General features: G+C 30.1%; 1 protein-coding gene across 1 annotated transcript; it reads left to right on the top strand.

Annotated features, from left to right (window-relative positions):
• The first annotated feature begins 5,349 nt into the window (after positions 1-5,349).
• On the top strand, positions 5,350-19,843 carry LOC105362529 (uncharacterized). Its single transcript, XM_011499998.1, has 4 exons — positions 5,350-5,561; positions 15,259-15,315; positions 18,860-19,015; positions 19,374-19,843. Exons 2-4 carry the CDS (start codon positions 15,271-15,273, stop codon positions 19,557-19,559), a joined length of 387 nt encoding a protein of 128 aa, XP_011498300.1. The 5' UTR covers positions 5,350-5,561; positions 15,259-15,270; the 3' UTR covers positions 19,560-19,843.
• Positions 19,844-21,073: the final 1,230 nt, after the last annotated feature.

The following is a 21,073-nucleotide window of genomic DNA, read 5'->3' as shown; positions in this document are numbered from 1 at the left end:
GAGAAAGAATGTTCATTCTGAACTTTTTCATTATAATAATGGAAAAAGTCCGCAATATTTTACCTTCGTTTAACCGTTGATACTCTTAATGCAATTATTATAATGGAAATATAACTCTATTGTAGTATGAGTAAATTCGTTTGAAATGAGAAGAAAAGAGCCTCCTCCGCCTCTACTTTTCTCTATCCATCGGGCCATCGAATTTCTTCCCACTTTACCTTTATTCTAGGATCTATATTGAAAACTTAATGCGTCTCACCTACTAATAATACAAATATACTGCATTTACGTGGATCTCGTAAAAACATAGGATCTTAGGCGATTACAAAATATTAGAAGACTAACTGTTATGCATTTGGCAGAAATATGTACAATTCATGGAGAGATTTTATTAGTTTAATAATGCCATTAGTAAAGCTTGTGCATTTGATTCGTTACAGTGACATACGTACGAATTGTCCCAGTGTTCGTAAATCATCGTTTACACTTCATTGAAGGTGTGCGCTGAAAAGACCCTGACTAAATTGTCCATAGCAGCATAGGAGACAAAATTGTACATCGCAAATAGCCTTCAGTCGTAGTATTATATATACTGAATAATGTTTTAAGAATATCAATGTCCAAATGCTTTCAAATAAATGTCGAGTGATTAAGTACTTGCTTAAACTCTACATAATTTAATTAAGTGATTATAATAATTCAAAACATATGAATAAGACCTTGCGATTATATCATTGTAGAATACGTAAGCTTCAATGCTTTTTTATCTAATTAAACATCGCAGCTCTCTCCGTTTATTATTTCATTCGCTTTTACTTTTTATTCAAAGTCTATAAATATGCATAAAGGGATGTTTTAAGGACAATTGAAAATGCAAATGGAATATGTGTAATTAGTTAATTTCAGAAATTGTTGATGTGTTCTTGTTAAGATCCGTAAATAATATGGAAAACAATTTTCTTAGACAAATTACATGTAGAATGTATAGTAATGCGAAAAAAAAACTTCCACAACATTGTTTTATATTCAGAAATAAAAATTCAAACATTTTAACATTTAATGTTTGTTGATTTTTTGAAGAAATTGCAAAAATCATAACAAATTTTTCTTATTTCGTGCATAACTGTATTTTAGAAATACTCACACCAGCATATTTTTGTAAATATTGCTACTACATATGCAATTATTGTTTTAATTTTATTGACAATTTTAAAAATAATGAATGAAAGTTGTTTCAAGAAAAGGTTGCTTAAGTCATTTAACAAAAAATTCATAATTTTAGTATACTAGTTGTCACGTCCTTCTAATGAACTTTGGCAAATTGCTTTAAGCATTATTCCGTTTTATGGGATATAATTTTCAAGATCAGTGTTTGCCGATAACAGCTACAGTTTTTTAAAATTATTTTTATCTTTAGTAACACAATTATATTGGTAAAAATTACGAATAATAATCTTTTAATTAATTTATGATAAATTATACAGAATAAATAGTCTGTACATGAAGAATTTGTAGAATTCGAGTTTAAAAATACTATAAATTAACCAAATAAACATGAAAATTGAAGTATCTTGTTTTGTAAAATTAAACAAATATTTATTCAAAATGTGTCTTTTTTTACTATTTCTTTATTAATTATACAATCAAGAACCAAGAATTTATGTAGTTATTATATTTATTACGCTTAAAAATAATTTCTTAATTTGTATTCAGTATATTCTTACACGTAAAAATTGGATTGAAAAGAAATTTTTTATACGGCACAAGCATTTAGGTAAAAACTGATATTATATTGAGTGACAACTAATGAGAAGGAAGAAGGATAAATGTTTAAATCGATAATAAAAATATTTAAAAAATAAAAAAAATAACCTAAATACATTCGTTCTTCTTTGCAAAAAGAAGAATTATGAAAAGATATTGAATGCGTTACAAATAACCAATTAATTTTTTCATAAGTATGATACGCTGAAATAATAGCAATTATTTCTCTAGTAGTCTAAATTATGTAAAATAAAAGTAGGAAAAAGTCATTTATCGCATATAACAATAAGGCATTTCAAAACAAATGCACACATATAATTCATAAGTTGTATTTTATAAATAATTGTGTTAAAAAGAGTCGTTGATAATTTTTTTAATGTTTGTTCAAGCACGTACCACGTATGCGACATATATACATATAATTTCTTGTAAAATTAATTTTTGTTTTTTAAAACAATCTAATACATAGCAACTGTATACAAGTTAAAAATAAAATTTTTAATTTATTTAATTTATTATCATAAATTCATAAGGCTGCTATTTTTTTTAAAATCCACTCGCGTATTTAAGAATGCATCAACGGATTATGAAATTAAGTTTAAAATAAAATTATTTCATACGCAGCGATGTATTTATAAAAGCAAACAATATATATGCTCTATAAATGCATTGGGAATTACAAGTCTTTGTAGAATGTCTATAACATTTATTTAATATAAAACTTTCTCGAGTACTTGCCCTGCCTTCTCGTAAATAAATCTCATCTTTCATCTTTGCTACTTTATCGTTGATATAAATTTTAAACAATTCTCTGGCTAAGGTACAGAAGGGATATTCTCTTAACAGTTCTACAACAAACCATAAAATAAATATTACGCTAATGCATAAGAATGCTTGTCAAGAAAAATAAATATCGAGCAAACAGGTTGTTTACACGAATGGATGAAAATACCTCAGCTGATAAATACGACAACAGAGATACGCTGCACCTCCTAATTGGTAGTATTTGTCAATTTTCAATAATATAATTCCATGTAGCGCTCGATAAACACACAAAATAACAAACGTATTAGAGAATATGAAAAAGAAGACAATGTTAGCTATTTAAAATTTACGAAGTATTTTTGCAATCGATAATTATATTTAACGGCATTCCCAATATCACAATGAATAAAATAAAACAATACATAATAAATATATTATAAATACACTATAAATAAAACGTATCTTTTACTTAGACTGGATACGTACTATTATATATATATATATATACTGAAAATCCAAATTTCTGTAATTTAGGTAAAACGAGCGATTTAATGTATATCGCATAAAATCATAAATATCTTAATTGTTTAAAAGTGAATTTGAACAAATTGAAAAAATTACGCAAAAACTATATTAAGTTCCACTATTAAAATCTTTTATTAAATGTCTGTTGATAATAACCTAAATTTCATAGCTAAAGATACGAGCAATGCCATAAAGTTTTATTTTTGGAGATGAAAACTAAATAAATTACGTCCTTAAAAATTAGTAATAAATATTTAATCTTTCAAACAATTATTAACTCAATCAATCAGAATATATAAGAAAAATATTGAGATATTAAAAGAAGATATTTACCATTTTTTAGATTATTATAGAAACTAATAAAATAATGTCTAATAAAATAACGATAAAATCTCATAACATTTGCAACGAGATCTGTAACATTATAACGATAACGACCGAAATTTTTCTTTATTATACGATACCAATAAAAAGCTTATTCGGTGATATAATAAATAATATTTTATGAATATATAATAATACATAATTGTCAGCGTATCCTTAATGTTCAAAACGTATAAATCGGAAGAAATTGAACATTCGTTTTGCTAAGTATGAAAAGTAAATGTAAACGAAATTTATAATATAATATCGCTCCTTTATATTCAAATCGAAGCTAATTATATGTAAAAATTAACATTTCACAAAAAAAAATTTTACTCATAAAATAAAAAAGCAATGTATGATTTATGGGAAAAATGTCTAAGAAAGCTTGAAGAATATAAGGAAATCTGATATATTTAACAAATAAGAAATATTTATTCTTAATGCGAATGGAGAAAAAAAAACGTAAACATAAAGGATAAATTTTATGAAATTTAAATTAAAATTACTCACATATTAGCAATTAATTGAACGTAACAAAGTTACAGTATCATTAAAATAAAGCATAAAATCGTTTACCAAATTAAGACAAACATAAAAGTTTAAGAGAAATATAAATAGTATGGGGTGAAATTTAAATTTAATTTTAATTTGCTAATAAACGAAAAAAAAACTTGTAATTATAACGTATTTGTCTTGTTGATTTCGCCCTTTAACTACGAATGGGAAACGTTTAATAAAATTGGCTTATTGGCAATCTATGCGTTAGCAACATATTAGAAATATTTGCCTAATTTTATTAAATTTTTATAGTACATATAAATTGTAAGTTTAGATAATCTAACATGTAAAGTACTTATATAAAATATACTAGTAGATAGGGATGGTAAAGTAGCAAAGAAATCGAGGATTCTTTGTTCCAACTTGCACCGGAAACATTCACTGGCGGAAATATATTTCAAGCCATTATTCTTACGTACACTCCGGGCTTCTTTAAAACCTAAAGAGTCAGATTTTTTCTATCGTACGTCGTATTTGTCAAATGCAACGTAATCAATAATAGTAATAGCCACTCTCCAATCGATTATAAAAATGATGTTTGCTTCGGCTAAAAGAGTAAAAAAAGATGAAGGAAATTACTTCATCGTTGATAAATCGTATGATTATACAAGTATAGAAGAATTTAAAGACAAGAACATGTTAATTTGAATTTGGACGGAAATTTTTTGGAAACACGCTTCATCTCCGATCACTATCGAAATCATTCAAATTAATCATAATATTTTGCCTTACAGAGCAATTACAACAAGGTAAACAATTATGAAAAACGAATGAAAAAAATCTCCTCGCAACATGCGCTACGTTCGATGCAAATTTTGCTAAAAATTCGTTAATTAAACGCATAATCCAATAATCCATGACATTAATTAAATCGCTACCGTACATATCGAAGTAAAAATGTTGGAATTCCATGGCGCATGTGTATGGTAGGGTGAGTCGTCGACTATCCGTTAAATCAAGTCCAAAAACGCTTCAACCATCAAGTCGCGCGATAATTAGGAAATTCTCAGGTTTGTTTCCCAGCCCCGTCGAAACGGGAAGTTTGTCCCTTGAACCCGATCGCCGCTCCGAATGCTTTTTTTATTTTTTTCCAACGGATTTCCAAACGCTCAACCGTCGCTCCAACGAGCCACAACAACAAACCTAAGCTATGCTACCAATGTAAGTGGGAAAAGAAATAGCGAGAGACACGAGCCACGCACTTAGCCGTGGCTAAGACGAGGGAAGACAATCGTCGTGTCTGGCCGTCGCGTAGGACGGATCTTTCGAAGAGGACGGCGGGACCGGCGGAGGGACGAGAGGGAGGTTGGGCGTCGAGTGGAGGGGAGCGGAACAACAGCAACAGTAACCGCCGCCACCGCCGCCACCGCCGCCACCGCCGCCACCGCCGACGTCGCTGCTGCCGCTATTGAAGACGCCGTGATGGTTGGGGGACGCTACTTTAGTCCCGACGCCGACGCCCGGTACACCACTCGCCAGTTGTTCTCCAGTCGACGTTTCGCGCGCTTTTACCACAACAATCGCCTCAAAATCAGCCAGTGCCCAGTAGCTCCTTGGAATCCATCGCCGCAAGCTCCATCAGAGTAAGTATACGCACATGCCATTTTCTTGCCCATTTCGCAATCCCGTTCGCCAACCTGTTGATGGGCCCCCGAGAGCCAGAAGGTCCCTTAATGATTTTTAAGCGTCACTTCGACCCATCGGCGATGGTAGTTCGAAGCGCTTAGAAATGCGTCGAATACGGCGATACGAGATACGCGATACATGATTACGGGGTGTGAAGTTTAACATTGCCATCAAGGAAAATCAAGGAAATTCAAGGAAATTCAGTTGTCGTTATGTCTGAGACCGGTCTGTTTACATAAGCAGTCTGGAAATGAAGTCTTTTTTTTTTTTTTTTTTTTTTTTTTTTTTTTTTTTTTTTTTAATAACGATGGACGAGAATCGCCATTGAACATGAGACGCTGCGTCGACAAATTTATTGCCCGTAGTGTTGTCGCGTCTCGTTGTTAGATAAGTGAGCTTGTTTGTATTCATTATGGACAGAGTAAATATTTGTTAGAGTGGTCGAATAATTATGTAAGTCTTTGGATAGGCAATCTTGTAAATATGTTTAAGCAATGGGCATTTGATGCAGAATTGAACGTAAATGCGTAGGAGCGCGCAACTAGGGAAATTCTTGCGAGCTTCGTTTTGTCAAAGCTTTACGTATGTGTTTTGGCAACCATTGAATGAAGAAGGCTAATGAGATTGGGGATAATACCGGAATTCGAGCCTTCGCATGTTGCATTAATGACAAGATTTTCGTATTGTCGGGACCTCGAAATAAGGATTCATCGGTAAACGCCAGTGCGGTTGTTAGCCTCGATATATTAAGGTCAACAGCATTTGCGGTGCAATTTTTCAATTTTTCAACGAGCGCATGCATGGTGTTTGCTAAACCACGCCTCGATTGTCGGGCACACCTTAAAAATAATGCGAAAGACAAGAAAATTACCGTCGGTATTTCCTAGTGCGAGAAATGTGCCGCCGCTCTTGTATCCAATTGTCGTCTCATTTTGTCCCCATTTTACTTCTTCGCCCAATAATTCGATATTTTTATGGGGTCTTCATGTAAATGAAGAGTCCTAGTTACATTTTTAAGAAATATTATCGAGTGAAGTTTGACGTGCATTATATACTGCTTTCATACCCTAGGGCGATTACATGTTTACTTTGACAAATATTAGCAGATTATTGATAATTTTACTACTTTATGATGATAGCATCTAGTGCTTCTTGTATTATCTGCATATTCGAGCGTTAAATTTGCATTAAAGTACAGGAGAATGAGGACGCATAGACGTAATCAAGACATTGGCTCGAGTAGTAAAAGTTTATAAACCATATTACGTGTACAGTTATTCTCAATAAAATGAGTGTTATAAAATATTGTTGGGCATTAAAATAATTTATAATATAATTGATCGGTTTCTTTTAAATAGTGACAACGACATTAAAGAGCGTTCGTGGCCTAATTTTAATAAATGTCGTGAGTTTATTCTGAAATACGTAAAATTTTACGGCGTTCGGTCGAGTCATTCATATTGTACTTTATTGTTTGAATATCATTCGGGTCAAGTTCAAAGTTTTGCAAAATTAAATACAAACTCTAGACGAAGTAGTATAAGCATTTTTTATAATATTTATTTACGAATTACGTATTAATTGCCTATTATTAATTTCCGAACATCCCCTTTTGCTCGATAATATCGTTTTCTCTTAATCTCTCGGAATCAAGCGTTTAATAGTCGTAAAATGTCGTACCACTACTTGGATGTCATTTTCACAAAAATTTGCATATCTAATAAAGAATTTCCAATTCTTTACATTGGTTTTAAAGTTCTTGAAGAATATGGAAGTACGCATCGTTAGATAAATTTCTCGCATTCGTTAAAATTTTATGAAATCTTTGGCAACGTAATTTTTACTAGTGCATCGGTCGAACTGTCGCCACTACCGGTGACCGCGGGGGAAGGGGGGGGGGTGTTTAGTAAACAAGGACTTTTTTTTATCGCACTATGAAAATTTTTGTATTCCTGGTTTATTATCGAATGCTCATATCTAAACGATCGTTAATTAATGCGATAAATGCTGCATTCGCCTCTTACCATTTGCATTAATCAATCATCATTAATAATTCTCGTTATGCGTTCTTTTGGATCAATAATACGAAAGCTCGCGTAGTTAATCGAAAAATATCGTGAGTGAAAAACAATCTTCGAACCAAATAATAAAACATAAATATTACGTGGTGAGCCAAGTAAATGAGCAGTGGTGGGTCTTTGCAAATGCATTATATAGTGTAATTTACGAAACCCAAGAGTAATAACAACGAGCAATAATACTGCAATTTGGTTCTTGAAAATAAATGCAACCCCGTAAATTCGCCAGATTCGCTAACGAGCGCCGATTATAATCTTATCTTAACATCCAACGAGCACTACAATCGCACGGTTGTCCACGCTTATAACGAAGAAGGTACCACCGATGGATCGACTGCGACTCCAGCGAAAGACGTTTGACCGCTAAAAATCGACTCGAAGCCTTGGTCGACGCCCACACGCACACATCGACGCAGAGAGAGAGAGAGAGAGAGAGAGAGAGAGAGAAAGAAGTTGGGATCAAATGGCCGGCGACAGTACAGGAACGTCTATGGTATATCCGAGTTTCAAAACTAATTCGAGAATGAATTCGAGCCCTGATGATTCCATCACGTCCATAAAAATACACATCGAACTGCACCTTTGCAAGTACATAACGGATGCAGTGTATCATCCTCGAACCTCACCCTGAGCACAATCGCGTGACTGTTTCTTCTCCCCACGGTGCCTTCGAAGCCAATGTGGGAGTCGGCTTCCTAAGGGATTCTGACGAAAACTGTATTAAGATTGAGATTGTGCTCGCCAAAATTACTGTCCAATGCTTGGAATCTGCGAATGACGCCGTAAGACTTTGGCATCACGTAATTCATAGCGTTCTAAATATTTACATATATTTCACTTGTTTTTACTAGCGCATTTCTCTCTCTCTCTCTCTCTCTCTCTCTCTCACTCTCTATCTCCCTCACTCCCACTCTCTATCTCTCGCGCACGCATATTTAGATTATTTCGATGGTTAACACAAAACAGTTTTACCGCTTTGGAGCCGATCAAGGATCTCGTTATATTACTATGATATTGTTATACTTCGAGATTTAAAACTATTTACTTTAGAGAGGTAAACGTTTCCATAATATTTTGATACATTCCTCGCTCCTCTTCGTGGCATACGATTGAATATTAAAAATTGAGAATATTTACAAATTCTGATTACATTAATATTCATTAACACCTGCAAAAGCTTCGCATTAAATCGACGTCAAAATTTGTCAAAATTGCAGCTACATTTGCAAGTTAAACATCAGGTATTACATTGATTTCTTAAAAAAATCTCTTGATTAATACGCAACACAATGTGTATTAATTCAAAAATTTTCCAATTATTACAATGAAAGAGTTTTAATATACTCTCGAAACCTATTTCCAGTGAATTTGTCAGATCTACAGTCGTGGAAGGGACATAATATTGAAGTATAAATATCTTCTCCAGATTTTCGTAACCTTATTCTCTTTCCATTATATTGCAAACTACTGACATCCAACTCGACTCAATCTCAGATACAACCAAACCACGTACCATATCGATATTTTCAGAAATCCAGTCGATTTGCGCAAAGCTTTCGATAAAACAATTCATTCACTTGCCACTTTCATTTAAAAGAATTCTATAAATAATCTGCATTTTCTGAACTAATTTATTTATTTGCATTTTCATTTTAAATACAATCTTGTAGAATATTCGATGATATAACTTTAACTTTTTCTTCTAATCAAATTAACTCTAATGGCACTGTTCCAGTTATTTTTTTTTTTTTCCATTCATTTATACACTTCAAGAAAATTTATAAATATATAATTATATAATTATATAATAGTCTTCGTAGCTAAGAAAAACCATACGCAATAAAAACTATTATCATTTCTAAACATCGAGAAACTGAATCCGAAGTAAATAAGGAAATCTAAGCCGCGCGCATCAATAGTTTTTCAGTGACTTAATGGAGCAATTTGAAATTTATAAATCCAACGGACTATGGTTGCGGAATACGAAAGACATTGATACGTGATCAGCATCATTTTTTTTTTTTTTAATTCATGACCTCGTGCGCTCATCCATTTTTGGCATCCGTTCCAATAACTATGCGACTACACATTGGACAGTGACCATCACATCGCGAAAGCAAAATCGGAAACAAATATATTTTGCCCAGAGTGATGATGTAATGCATTCCTAATCGTAAACCATGAACTACATTTCGAATACGATTCCAAGAATTTTAATGTTAATTATACTCAAATCATTGGTCCAAGATTAATGAACTTAAAAAAAAAAAAAAAAAAAAATCCTAGCAAAAATATTCTTCTAATAGATGACATTTTACAAATTTTTTCAATATTTGTTATCTCGTATGTATGTAAACATATCATTAGTAACTTGTAATCTCAAAATATGAGAAAAACGTTTTATCTTTCAAAGTTATTACTTGACGTTTGTACATTAAATAATGTAAAAATTACTCTGCTGCACTTTTATCATACAAATATTCAAGAATGAAATTAAAGTTTTATTTGCCAATAAATTATTTCATATTAAAATCTATGTAATCTCAATTAATACTTATTTTTCACGATAAATTACAAAAAAAAAAAAAAAAAAAAAAAAAAAAAAAAAAACAATGCAATTACTATTATTAGATAAATTATAAAAACTGTCGTAACCCTAAAAAGTAATAAATAAATCAAATAAATTAAAAATAATAAATTATAAATGAGCCACAGAAAAAATTATACAATCCGTGTTATTCTCATTTTATAAACTAAACAATGAAATAATTAGGAAATTTTAATTAAGTGTACGTAGAAAATCTTTCTTTCCATCTTTTTGACGCAATTTTGTTTTGAATAAAAATGACCTTGGGTTGGAATTATTGTCGATGTAAATGAAATTGGATTTAATGGGGAATACAAAAAATTGGATTTCAAATTATTTGAAATCATTGTACCGAATGTCTTATTAAGAAATTTTTAATTTTCAACTTGAATCTCGAAAAATCTCATGTAAATTAGCCTTTTAAATTTGCGACACACGAGCTGCGAAATCATTTATGTAAATACAGAAAATAGAGGAAAATAAAATCAGCATGAATATCGATTATCTAAAAGTGGCCGAGAATTATCAATATAGAACTGTTGCTTGACTAACCCTTGACATCAGAGAAATGTGCTATTCGTTCGCACGCACCTATTTTTTGCCTAACTTAGGCACTTACGAGCGCGTAAGCCAAAGGAGAAGGAAAGTGATGAGTTGGGCACACGCTGTCCAAGAGACTCGAAATCGATGAGCTTCGTTAACCACGGCTCTCTCATAAATAAATCATCCGGATCATCATAAAGGAGGCGTGTGCTCGGAAGCTGAAAAAACAGGGTCCCAGATCGGAAAATGAGGCGCCGGATAATAGTCGACGTCGCTGAGATGAGATGCGATTCCTCCAAGGCGAACGCCAACCGCAACAATAAGCTCGAAGATAGGAAGTGGGTCAAAAGCGCCGCCGCTCGATTATTTTCCGGGACGCGTATTTTTTTCACGTGACTCAGCGCGCGGCAAATATAGCTCCCAACAATTTTTGCGTTTGTTATGGCGCGGTCGGCTTCGTCTGTCTCGAGGACGAGCCGGAAGCTGCGCTTCCTTGGCTTTCACGGTATTTAAATTCGGATTTGAATGGAATTGGAATGGAGATTGGGCGTTGAGAATCATCGGAGATTTCGTGCAGTAAAGAAGAAAAGTATCCCCAGGTTCAAGGGCTTGGAGCTCCGCGTGCGATAATCGTTTACAATTTTTGCATTTAACGTTAACCATTGGAGTGTGTTGCTTTGGGATCTTACAGTCGTGTTATTATAATTGTATAAATATTATTTCGGAGCATGTAAAGAGATGCGTAGCGATGGAGCAGCAAGTTTGACGCCGACGATCATCATCTCTCAAAATATCGTTAGCTCGAACCGTTTTGTCGCATCCGTTTCTGCGATATGATGTAATAAAATTTGTACTTTATATTCCACGTTAATACATCGAAAGAAATAGCATACAGGCAATCTTTTCTTTAATATAAAAATATTTTTTGCTTCAGCAATTTCGCACGGTTACTAAATCCATCCAAAATACACAACTTTCTTTTCTTCTTTACATAAAAATAATACTGTTTAAACATAGAAATACTTAAATAAAACATTAAAGTAATATTTTAACTACATTATACATTCGTGCAATCATGTAAAAATATTAATAAGAGAATTTACAATTTAAGATTAAATGCACGTTTATCAATTAATGACAAAAAAATATCGTTAACACTGTTAATAAGAAAAAAATAATTAATTTTTTTAAAAAATATATATTTTTTTTTGCTTGATCGCATAATGCATTTTGTACTCTATTTTATCACCATTTAAATGAATATATAAACTTTCATGATAAAAGATTTAATATACTTAAAAAAATTAACAAGGTATATATCGTGATTGTAAAATCACTTGTGTGAATATTATTTGCTGAAACGAGGCGTAAAACTAAGTGAGCAAAAAATATGTTGATTTAAACATATTAAAGATTTTATTTTATTTTATTCATATTAATATTTTTTATATTAGTAAGATGAAAATTACCAAAATATTAAATATATTTAAATACAATCTTACTCTTGTATATGTGCTTGTATGTAGTATATAGTAGTTTTTAGCCCTTTCTATTATACATTTAAAATTCGTAACATAAATACATATATATATATATATATATATATATGTATTTATGTTACGAATTTTAAATGTATAATAGAAAGGGCTAAAAACTACTATATACTACATACAAGCATATATATATATATATATATATATATATATATATATATTAGAAATATTATTAGGGATATTATTATTATATATGTATATTGGGGGTCAAAACGATAAAATAATATAAGAAAAATAATAAAAACAAAAAAGCAATCGAATTCTTACGTGTCTCAAATTTTTTTACGAGTACATATAAATAGAAAGTTTTCTACACTGGCGTGCAAAAATATAGTGAATAGAGGAAAATTGTATATTGTACCTTCCGACGACTTATCCAGATCGAAGCTAACATACGCCAAAATCCTAATTACACCAACTGCATCATCCACTTTGTGTGAACTTGATAAGATCACGATACTCATTCTTTTACTTCGATTTTTTTTTCTTTTTTTTTTTTTTTCATTACTTTATTTATTCCGTAATTTTGTTTCACATGACAGGTGCTTATTCAAAATTATCACCAACATCTGAAATTAATTTTCATCCTAAGAAAAATTCCCCGATAAATTTGAAATAGATCCGTAATTAGACGATATTTCATGATAAATATATTCTGAATTAATGTTAATATTTTTTACATATATAACACGAAGAAGAAAAAATTCTATTGTTATTAGTAATCACTATTATTGATGGAAATAAAGACTTTCTTGTTTGTGGAAATTTAATAGTTTGCTAATGAGTAATTTTCAATGAAAAATTCAATATGAGTAATCTGTGTAAGAAAAATACTGCAATCGCGCAATAATCGGTTAGTTATTTTTGCATTGAAAAAGTGAAGTTTAGGGAGGATAAGGTTTAAACGTCAATATTGTATCATGTTCGTTATTTTCCTTTACTTGTTACATTTTTTTTTTTTTTTTTAATAACGACTAAACTGTTTTTTCTAATGCGTCATCGTAAATCTGCCGATTTACTTCATCATCATTTATGGTAATTCGTCATTTATTTTGTGTTTAATTTGATTTCTGTATAAAATAGTTGTACTTGTATTTGTGCATATTGTGTTCACGTTATTCTTTTAATTAATAGTTATAAAAATATAAATTAGCAGAAACTTGTAATTTGGGTGCCTAACTGTTTTATCGTTCAATATAAAAGAAAAATTATAATCATAAGTTAATCATTAAATCCAAATGTGTAGTCATAACATACATATTTATTATGAAGTATTAGATCGATACATTAAAAGTTATTTAAGAACCATAAATTAGAATATTTACACAAACAAGTAAAACTATTCAATTTTTTATAAAGTTAAAATAAAAAATACATTGAAAATGTAATGAAAATAATAAAATAGCAATGTAAAACTCGTTAAAAAAAAAAAAAAAAAGAATACTTATATTGGATAGTTATGATTTAAGTTGAGTTAAAAATCAACATAATTGAATGAATTGATCATACGAAAGATATTTCTATATCGATCCCATACGAATATAATTTAACTTGACCATGAATGAAAATGTTGGAATGACTTGCGATCCTTTTCCACTCTGGTTGATGACATAATTTCTTTACGAATGGAATTTGATTTTTCCCCAGAGATACGGTCATACATACCTTATATGTTTGTGTATGTGTAAATCTAGTTAATTTCAATGTATAATTCAGTCTACAAATAATACGAACCGTAGAAAGAAAGGAAAAACAAATCGAAAAGTAATATTGACAGTATTTGTTCTTAAGTTAAGTAGATGTTTAATCTTCATAATTGCTTTGTGTACTGATAAATGTACAATTTGTGTAAGTTACTTGTACAAGCATCCATCGTAACCTTCAATCCCGACATTCGACATTATGCTTTGATTTTTTGAAATGTACCCACGGCTAGTTTTTAGCGCAATGAATTTTCCGACTCGTAAGGTGGCGCTAATAGTCTAGCAATGACAAGGCCGGATAAAGGACCATCGCGAGTCCTTGTTGGTACCTCTTTAAGAATATTAGCCGAATGTGAAATTCTCGAGTCGATCCGAAGCGACGCCTCGCTATCATCTACCTAACTCTGATAAAAAAAAAAAAAAAAAAAAAAGTGCGAATGTTGCTCGAGATGTCAACAATTGCTCACTTGACAATCATAGGGCGCGACCTTCTACCGAATCACGTTTCTATCTATCTACAAATGAGATCAGGTTACGGGAAAATCCAAGTGGGCGGGCTAAATGTCACTAGACCTTGTTCCTTGATTGTGAATATCATTGACGTTGGTGACGGATGATTTTGTTATGATCCTCCTTATTGAAAAGGCGCAACGCCTTTTTCTGTGCAAGATCATGTAACGTTAAAGCATTGATAAAATTGTTTTCTGAGTCACACGCTTTAAGAATCGTTTATAAATTGCTATTCATTACGTGGCAATTGCGTGCTTTTTTTTCCAAAGTCTTACCGTCACTTTTCGTCTCAAAATAAACGTTTAAGTACTATTAGAAAAAATCGCAATAGTAATTATTTGTTTTTCAATTGTGATTTTGCTTATATTATTATTACTACTAGTAGGAAAAAATCATTCGTATTATGAAATCACTAAAAACTATGGCTTTGTATTATAAATATTATTTTCGAATTTTACAGCAAAGTACAAAATTTTTATGAAAAATATTTAAAATATTCATTATTATTATTTTTCTTATAGACAGTTTAAATTTCATTTACCGTTCACAAGTGAATTAAAATATTTTTCTAAATGTACAAAAAATAAAATGAACATTTTAACACTTTACAATATTTTCTGTATTTACAATATCTCATAATAAGATATAATAATTAATTATCCATTTATTTTAATTTTCAGAAATAAGTAAAAATGGGCAACATTACGAGGCTTACCTTGATCAAGCTCCTTGAACTTGTAAGTAATTTATAATATAATCTGGTAATTCACTGTAATTTTTATAATGTTCGTTATTATAAAAATTATAAGACATTATAAATGGCATTGTTTTCTATAAACAATCAGTAAATTTACATTAAAAATATTATCATTGAAGTGTGAAATAATATTTTTTAACAGTGATAAACATATCATAGTAAAATGTATGTTATAATAATAACTCATAGCGTAGTGAGTTGATTGATTCATCAAATAATTGCTTATCTATGCATTACCTCATTCGCTTTTTACAATTTGTAACGTAAAAAGTATTGTGAAAATGTCAATAAGTATGCAAAATATATCATTTATAATATTACATATGATAATATGCAAGAATTGTATAACATAATATATTATCGATATTTTTCTCGATCCATACTAAAAAGTTTAAAAATTCAACAGCAACAAAAATAATAAATTAATTATTATTAGCGTGACTGATGGGGGTACTTATTTGTTTTATTGTGATGTGATTATCCCGGACCATTACAAATATAACTGTACGCCTAATTTACATTGTGACAAAAATATCTCTTGCACGTTGTAATTGAGATACTATCTCAATATGCGTATGACTCAAAACTCTATGCATGCATTATTAAAAAAACAAGTAATTCAAGATACTTCATTTGCTTGATTGAAATTTTACGAGCGTCAACATACACGGCATAAATTTCCATCGCAAATTTATTTGATTTCTAAGATTATTAAATGCTTTTGTTTGGTACTTTGATATCGATAGCCGTTTTCTGAATTTAAACTTAATTTCTATGACCATTTCAGGTGATGGTAAATATTTTTTTCTACTCGAAAAATTATTGTTTAATAAAGCCTAGCGATTTTAATATATAATGTTTACGCATTTATTATCTCAAAATAAATAATAGAATAAAATTGTTGGTTTAATTGGACATGGAAATTTAATGATATCTGCATATAATCGATCAATAACGTTAACGATATGTTAAGCATATGTTTTAATTAACGTATGAATTTTTTTCAATGATAATAAACGTTATATTGTAATGCGACTTGGAAGTGCAATGTGCTGCTATAGTATATTTATTTATACTCGTAGAATCCGGGCCATTGCTTTACAGAACAATCCAATAACCGAATCAAATCAAGTATGCGCGTATGTTTATGCATATTTCAACCATCCATAGACTTTATAATGTTCGTAAAAATCCATAACCATATTAAATTATTTATTTCGAATTCAGAAAATCGGTATTCACTTGTATTTGCGTAAGCTTTTATCGCCAGTACTAAAACCATAAAAGACCATAAAGTTCAGGAAATGTGAGAGCAATATAATATGAGCTCATTTAATATATCAAGTACGCAACGAGACGAGCAATTATATAATAAGTAAACAAATGAAGTTTCTGAAAATTACGCATATCATCATTGAGATAACTATCATTGCGATTCGATTGACGCACAATACATAACACTTGTGTAGGTACATCTACATCTACATCTACATCCACATCTACATATATATATATATATATATATATATATAAATATAGGTGAAAACAAAGTTGCACATTCTGTAATGCAAACGAGAAATCCTATTGCCACTTAAATTCCACACTAATCTTTATGTATATTTCACGTTTCTGAACTATATAAATACTTTTCATTACAATGATGCGAGCAAAGTCCTTTATATTCGATATAACATCAATAGCAAATGTTTGGTATTAAACACAAGATTTTCAATATGAAAAAAATCACTAAGCTGACTATCGAAACTACGTGATGGTTTATAATAATATAGTACTTAAGAAGCTCAATATTAAAAACTTTCTCATCTAAATATCTCTCTAATACTCTTTTTACTAATTTTCCATGCCAAGTGAAATCAAATATTTTATAACTAAGAGAAAAATATATATATATATATATAAATAATGCGAAGAAGGGTTTTTATGTTAAATATTTTTACTGTATGTGTATTTATTGGTTAAAAAGATATTTATATAATTTTCAACGATTCGAATAAAAAGTTATATTATATATTATATGATCACTTGTAACTTCATAAAGCTATTGACCAATTTTTTTTATTTCTTTGTGGAGAATTCGTTTTAAAATATATGCAGAGTTATTATCACAAAAATGGTTAACGTTTCAATAGTAAAGATTTTAAAATACATGTATTAATAATTATATAAACAGTAATTCATTAAAGTATCTACATGAATACATACTAGTGGTTAGTAATTCCTATTAGAATGCATGATGTTTTAAAAAATTGTATTATTTGTAATTTGGTATTCGTAATGATAAAAAATTGTTATAAAATTACATTTACAATTTATATAATTAATAATGAAAATATCCGTTGAAATTTTGTTTAAAAATTGAAAGACCTACGTTTATAGTAATTCCACGAGTATTTTCTAAGCGACGATAATTTATTATTATCTATTTCAATGAATCATAATTTTATTTAAAGAATTTCATGCAGCACGTGTACCACTAGTCTTCTTTAACTTAACAAATACACGAGGTAATTTAGAAAACTTTGCCTGAGCTCTATATGCTTGATGTATGACCATTATGAAATTTAAGTCCTTAGAATAGTCAGTGAGATTAAAATACACGAAATAGCAATATCGATGCTCATTGGCTTGAAAGAAGAAGAAGAAAAAGGGCAACAGTTTAAATTGTATTGGTAATATTGGCGATGCACGTATATTTTCTATTGTCTTCTTCGTTAGTACGCCGTTAAGTGCGGGACTGCGAATCGAATGAGCGCAAACTCATTTTCATGAGGCCATGGCACATTGAGCGTGCCCGTATTCTTTATTCTCTAGCTTCTAATACCACCTTAAAATGATAATTAAAGCCAAGTAATCGTTATTTCTGCTCTCTTAACTTGACCACTAGTGAAATATTACCATTACTATAATAATTGAACCTTGAACACTATAAGGGATTAATGAATAAAGATAATATGCGTATTAATATAGCGTTATTATTATTTTAATATTGCAATTATTATTATTTTTATTATAATTTTTTTAATATTATTAAGGCAATATTCGACTATTCCCTGACATCATACTAAACCTTATAGAATTATAGATATTTTAAATCGGAACAACAATTAATGATTAAATTGAAAAGAAATTTAATATTAAATTTTAACCATCCAGTTGCACCACTTTTTTTTCTTTTTTTTTATTAATGTAGAAGAGTAAAAATTATGTGTGTAAAATGAAATTATAATAAAAACGATTTTAGGTATTTTCATTTTCAATTGGTATCCATATTACTTGTCCGGCTTATATTTTTTGAAGAAAAAAATCTGCAAGCATTTAAGCGGTTTGAAACAGCTTTGAATGTATGCTAGATTAGTATATTAGTATTTTCATAAATTTGAACATCATTGTATTAATTTATTGTAATTTATGTAAAACTTTGTTTAACAAATTATTATATCTTTTAGTGAATTTGCCTTAATTATCGATCATCCGTATTTAACAATTTTATTTTTTAATTATAGATATTGGTATGCATTCTTTTGGGTTTGCAATATCATACGTATATTGGAGATTTGCACGAGCAGATGTTAGCCACCGGAACTTTCGGTGGTTATCTTATAATCCTCGTAGGTCTATTTGCTGGTGGAATCATGGCAACTCCGGTAAACCGCCGTGTTGTAAGTAAAGCTTCTAACTAAGTAATCGCATTATTTATTATAATCTCGCCCGTAGGTTTTCAATAAAGTAAATATAATATTTTATGAAAAATATTTCACTAAGGTATAAACTGTTGTGTGCGTTTATGCTTTATGCTTTTTAATCAAACTAGAGCAATTGAAAAGATTTTGATTACATTTTTTATGCGGACCTTTTGATAGGAAAGCATATAATATTATAGACTCGAGGAAAAACTTAAGTTCATTAAAGAGAATGTTGTAAAAACAATTTAAATTGTTGATCGATTTCAATATCGTTGCATTAAAGGAATGATAATGAATCTCTTAGCGGTACTAACGTCCTTTATTACTTTTGCAGGATTTATTCTTCAGTTTGGTTGGCTGTGCCCTATTCATCGCCGTTGGCTCAATGGTCATCAGTAACCACCAGTACTTGGCCAATAGCTCAGTTCGTGATAAATACATGGCCAAGGGCTCCATCAGTATAATCGAGGGATTCATATTCCTCGTTGACGCGATTCTCACCTTTAGAGGCGAAGCATAAATGAGCGCTCGCTCGCACCGTTTCCTTATCTATTACTCTGCCTCTTTGTCTTGTTGCTACGTGAAAGATGTTCTATGCGAGCTTTCCGCAATCCCTCGGTCACGAACCAGAAGCCAACAATTTTGTCGACTGCTGAGCCAGCCTCTACACTCAAAAGCGATGGAATGTGTCAGGGTGAATCCATTATCACTACAATTGCCAATGTCTAAAACACATTGCAGCCAAGCCTGATATACGACTTTGCGTCTGTTGTATACAATAAAAACCTTCGTTAAATGTATAATAGATATCCGGTCGATCAAATTATAAAGTAGATTACTTTACTTTAAATCACATAATTGATTTTAAGTTAACGTTTAAAATATTTTCTTACTTAAAAATATGTAATAATAATATCATTTGAATCGTGAAATTTTTTATTTCCTCTCTTTCTAGAATCGTAATGCCTATCTTTATAAACGTATTCGTGCTCGATTTTTTTTTTTTATGTAGTTTCATTAAAAGTTATGTGATTCAAAAAAAAAAAAAAAAATAAAAATAATTAAAGTAATAATATATTCTGCGATTCACACTGTAAATTATGACAATATTGTCTAAACTTTCTGTAAATGACTGGATCAGAGAAAATTTGTACCGCAGCGAACTTTATTCAATTTAATGAAAATCATGACACATTCATTAGAAAATTTGTAGAAGGCATACAAATATTAAAATAAAAAAAATTTCATATTTTTGTAAACTCTTACAACCATTATTTCAATATCAAATAAATATTTCAATTTATTAAAAACGAGCCTTTTTATATTTATGCAAAAATATCTTTAACTTTAATTAACAATATAATCAATATCTGAAATCTCTATGTAGAACATCTTTTATATGCTTTAGAAAATTACCTATTATACGTGCACAGTGTCAAGGGGCTGCTGTTTTTCACCGGAACACACGGCCAGTATATAACTAAAATTAGCTTCAATTAATTGTTTTTCATTTGTTTCAATTGCAATATTATCGCAGGAAAACAAACTTTATAAACTGTTCTAAAGTATTTAATCGAGCCTACTATATAAACGCAATGCATAACGCTATTGTCGCTACAAAAATGTTTAGATCAATATCGAAAGACTTAAGGATTGTATTTTTTTTAAATTTTAAAAAAAAAAAAAAAAAAAAAAAAAAAAAAACCAGCAACAACAACAACAACTAAGCATCTTATAATTATATAATTATCAACCGATTAATAGATTTCAATATAGAGATAATTTATATTGTACAAAATTTTGTTCATTATTCGAAACTATATATGAGTCTTGTTTATCAAATTACAAATATTTTTCTATTTTCTCGAAGGTAATTTTAATGAATTTATAAGCAAATAAGAAGACGTTACAAAAGTACAATATAAATTAATATCGCTATAAAATATAACTTGTTTAAGAGCGAGATTTTTTCAGTTTTATTAAGTGCCTTTGTAATGTTTTATAGTACAAAAAGAACGTAATTCAATGGATAAT

The sequence above is a fragment of the Ceratosolen solmsi genome, unplaced genomic scaffold (assembly GCF_000503995.2).
Source record: "Ceratosolen solmsi marchali unplaced genomic scaffold, CerSol_1.0 scaffold41, whole genome shotgun sequence".
NCBI lineage: Eukaryota > Metazoa > Arthropoda > Insecta > Hymenoptera > Agaonidae > Ceratosolen > Ceratosolen solmsi.
Note: the sequence above shows the minus strand (reverse complement) of the source record. Positions and strands in the feature narration are given on the sequence as shown.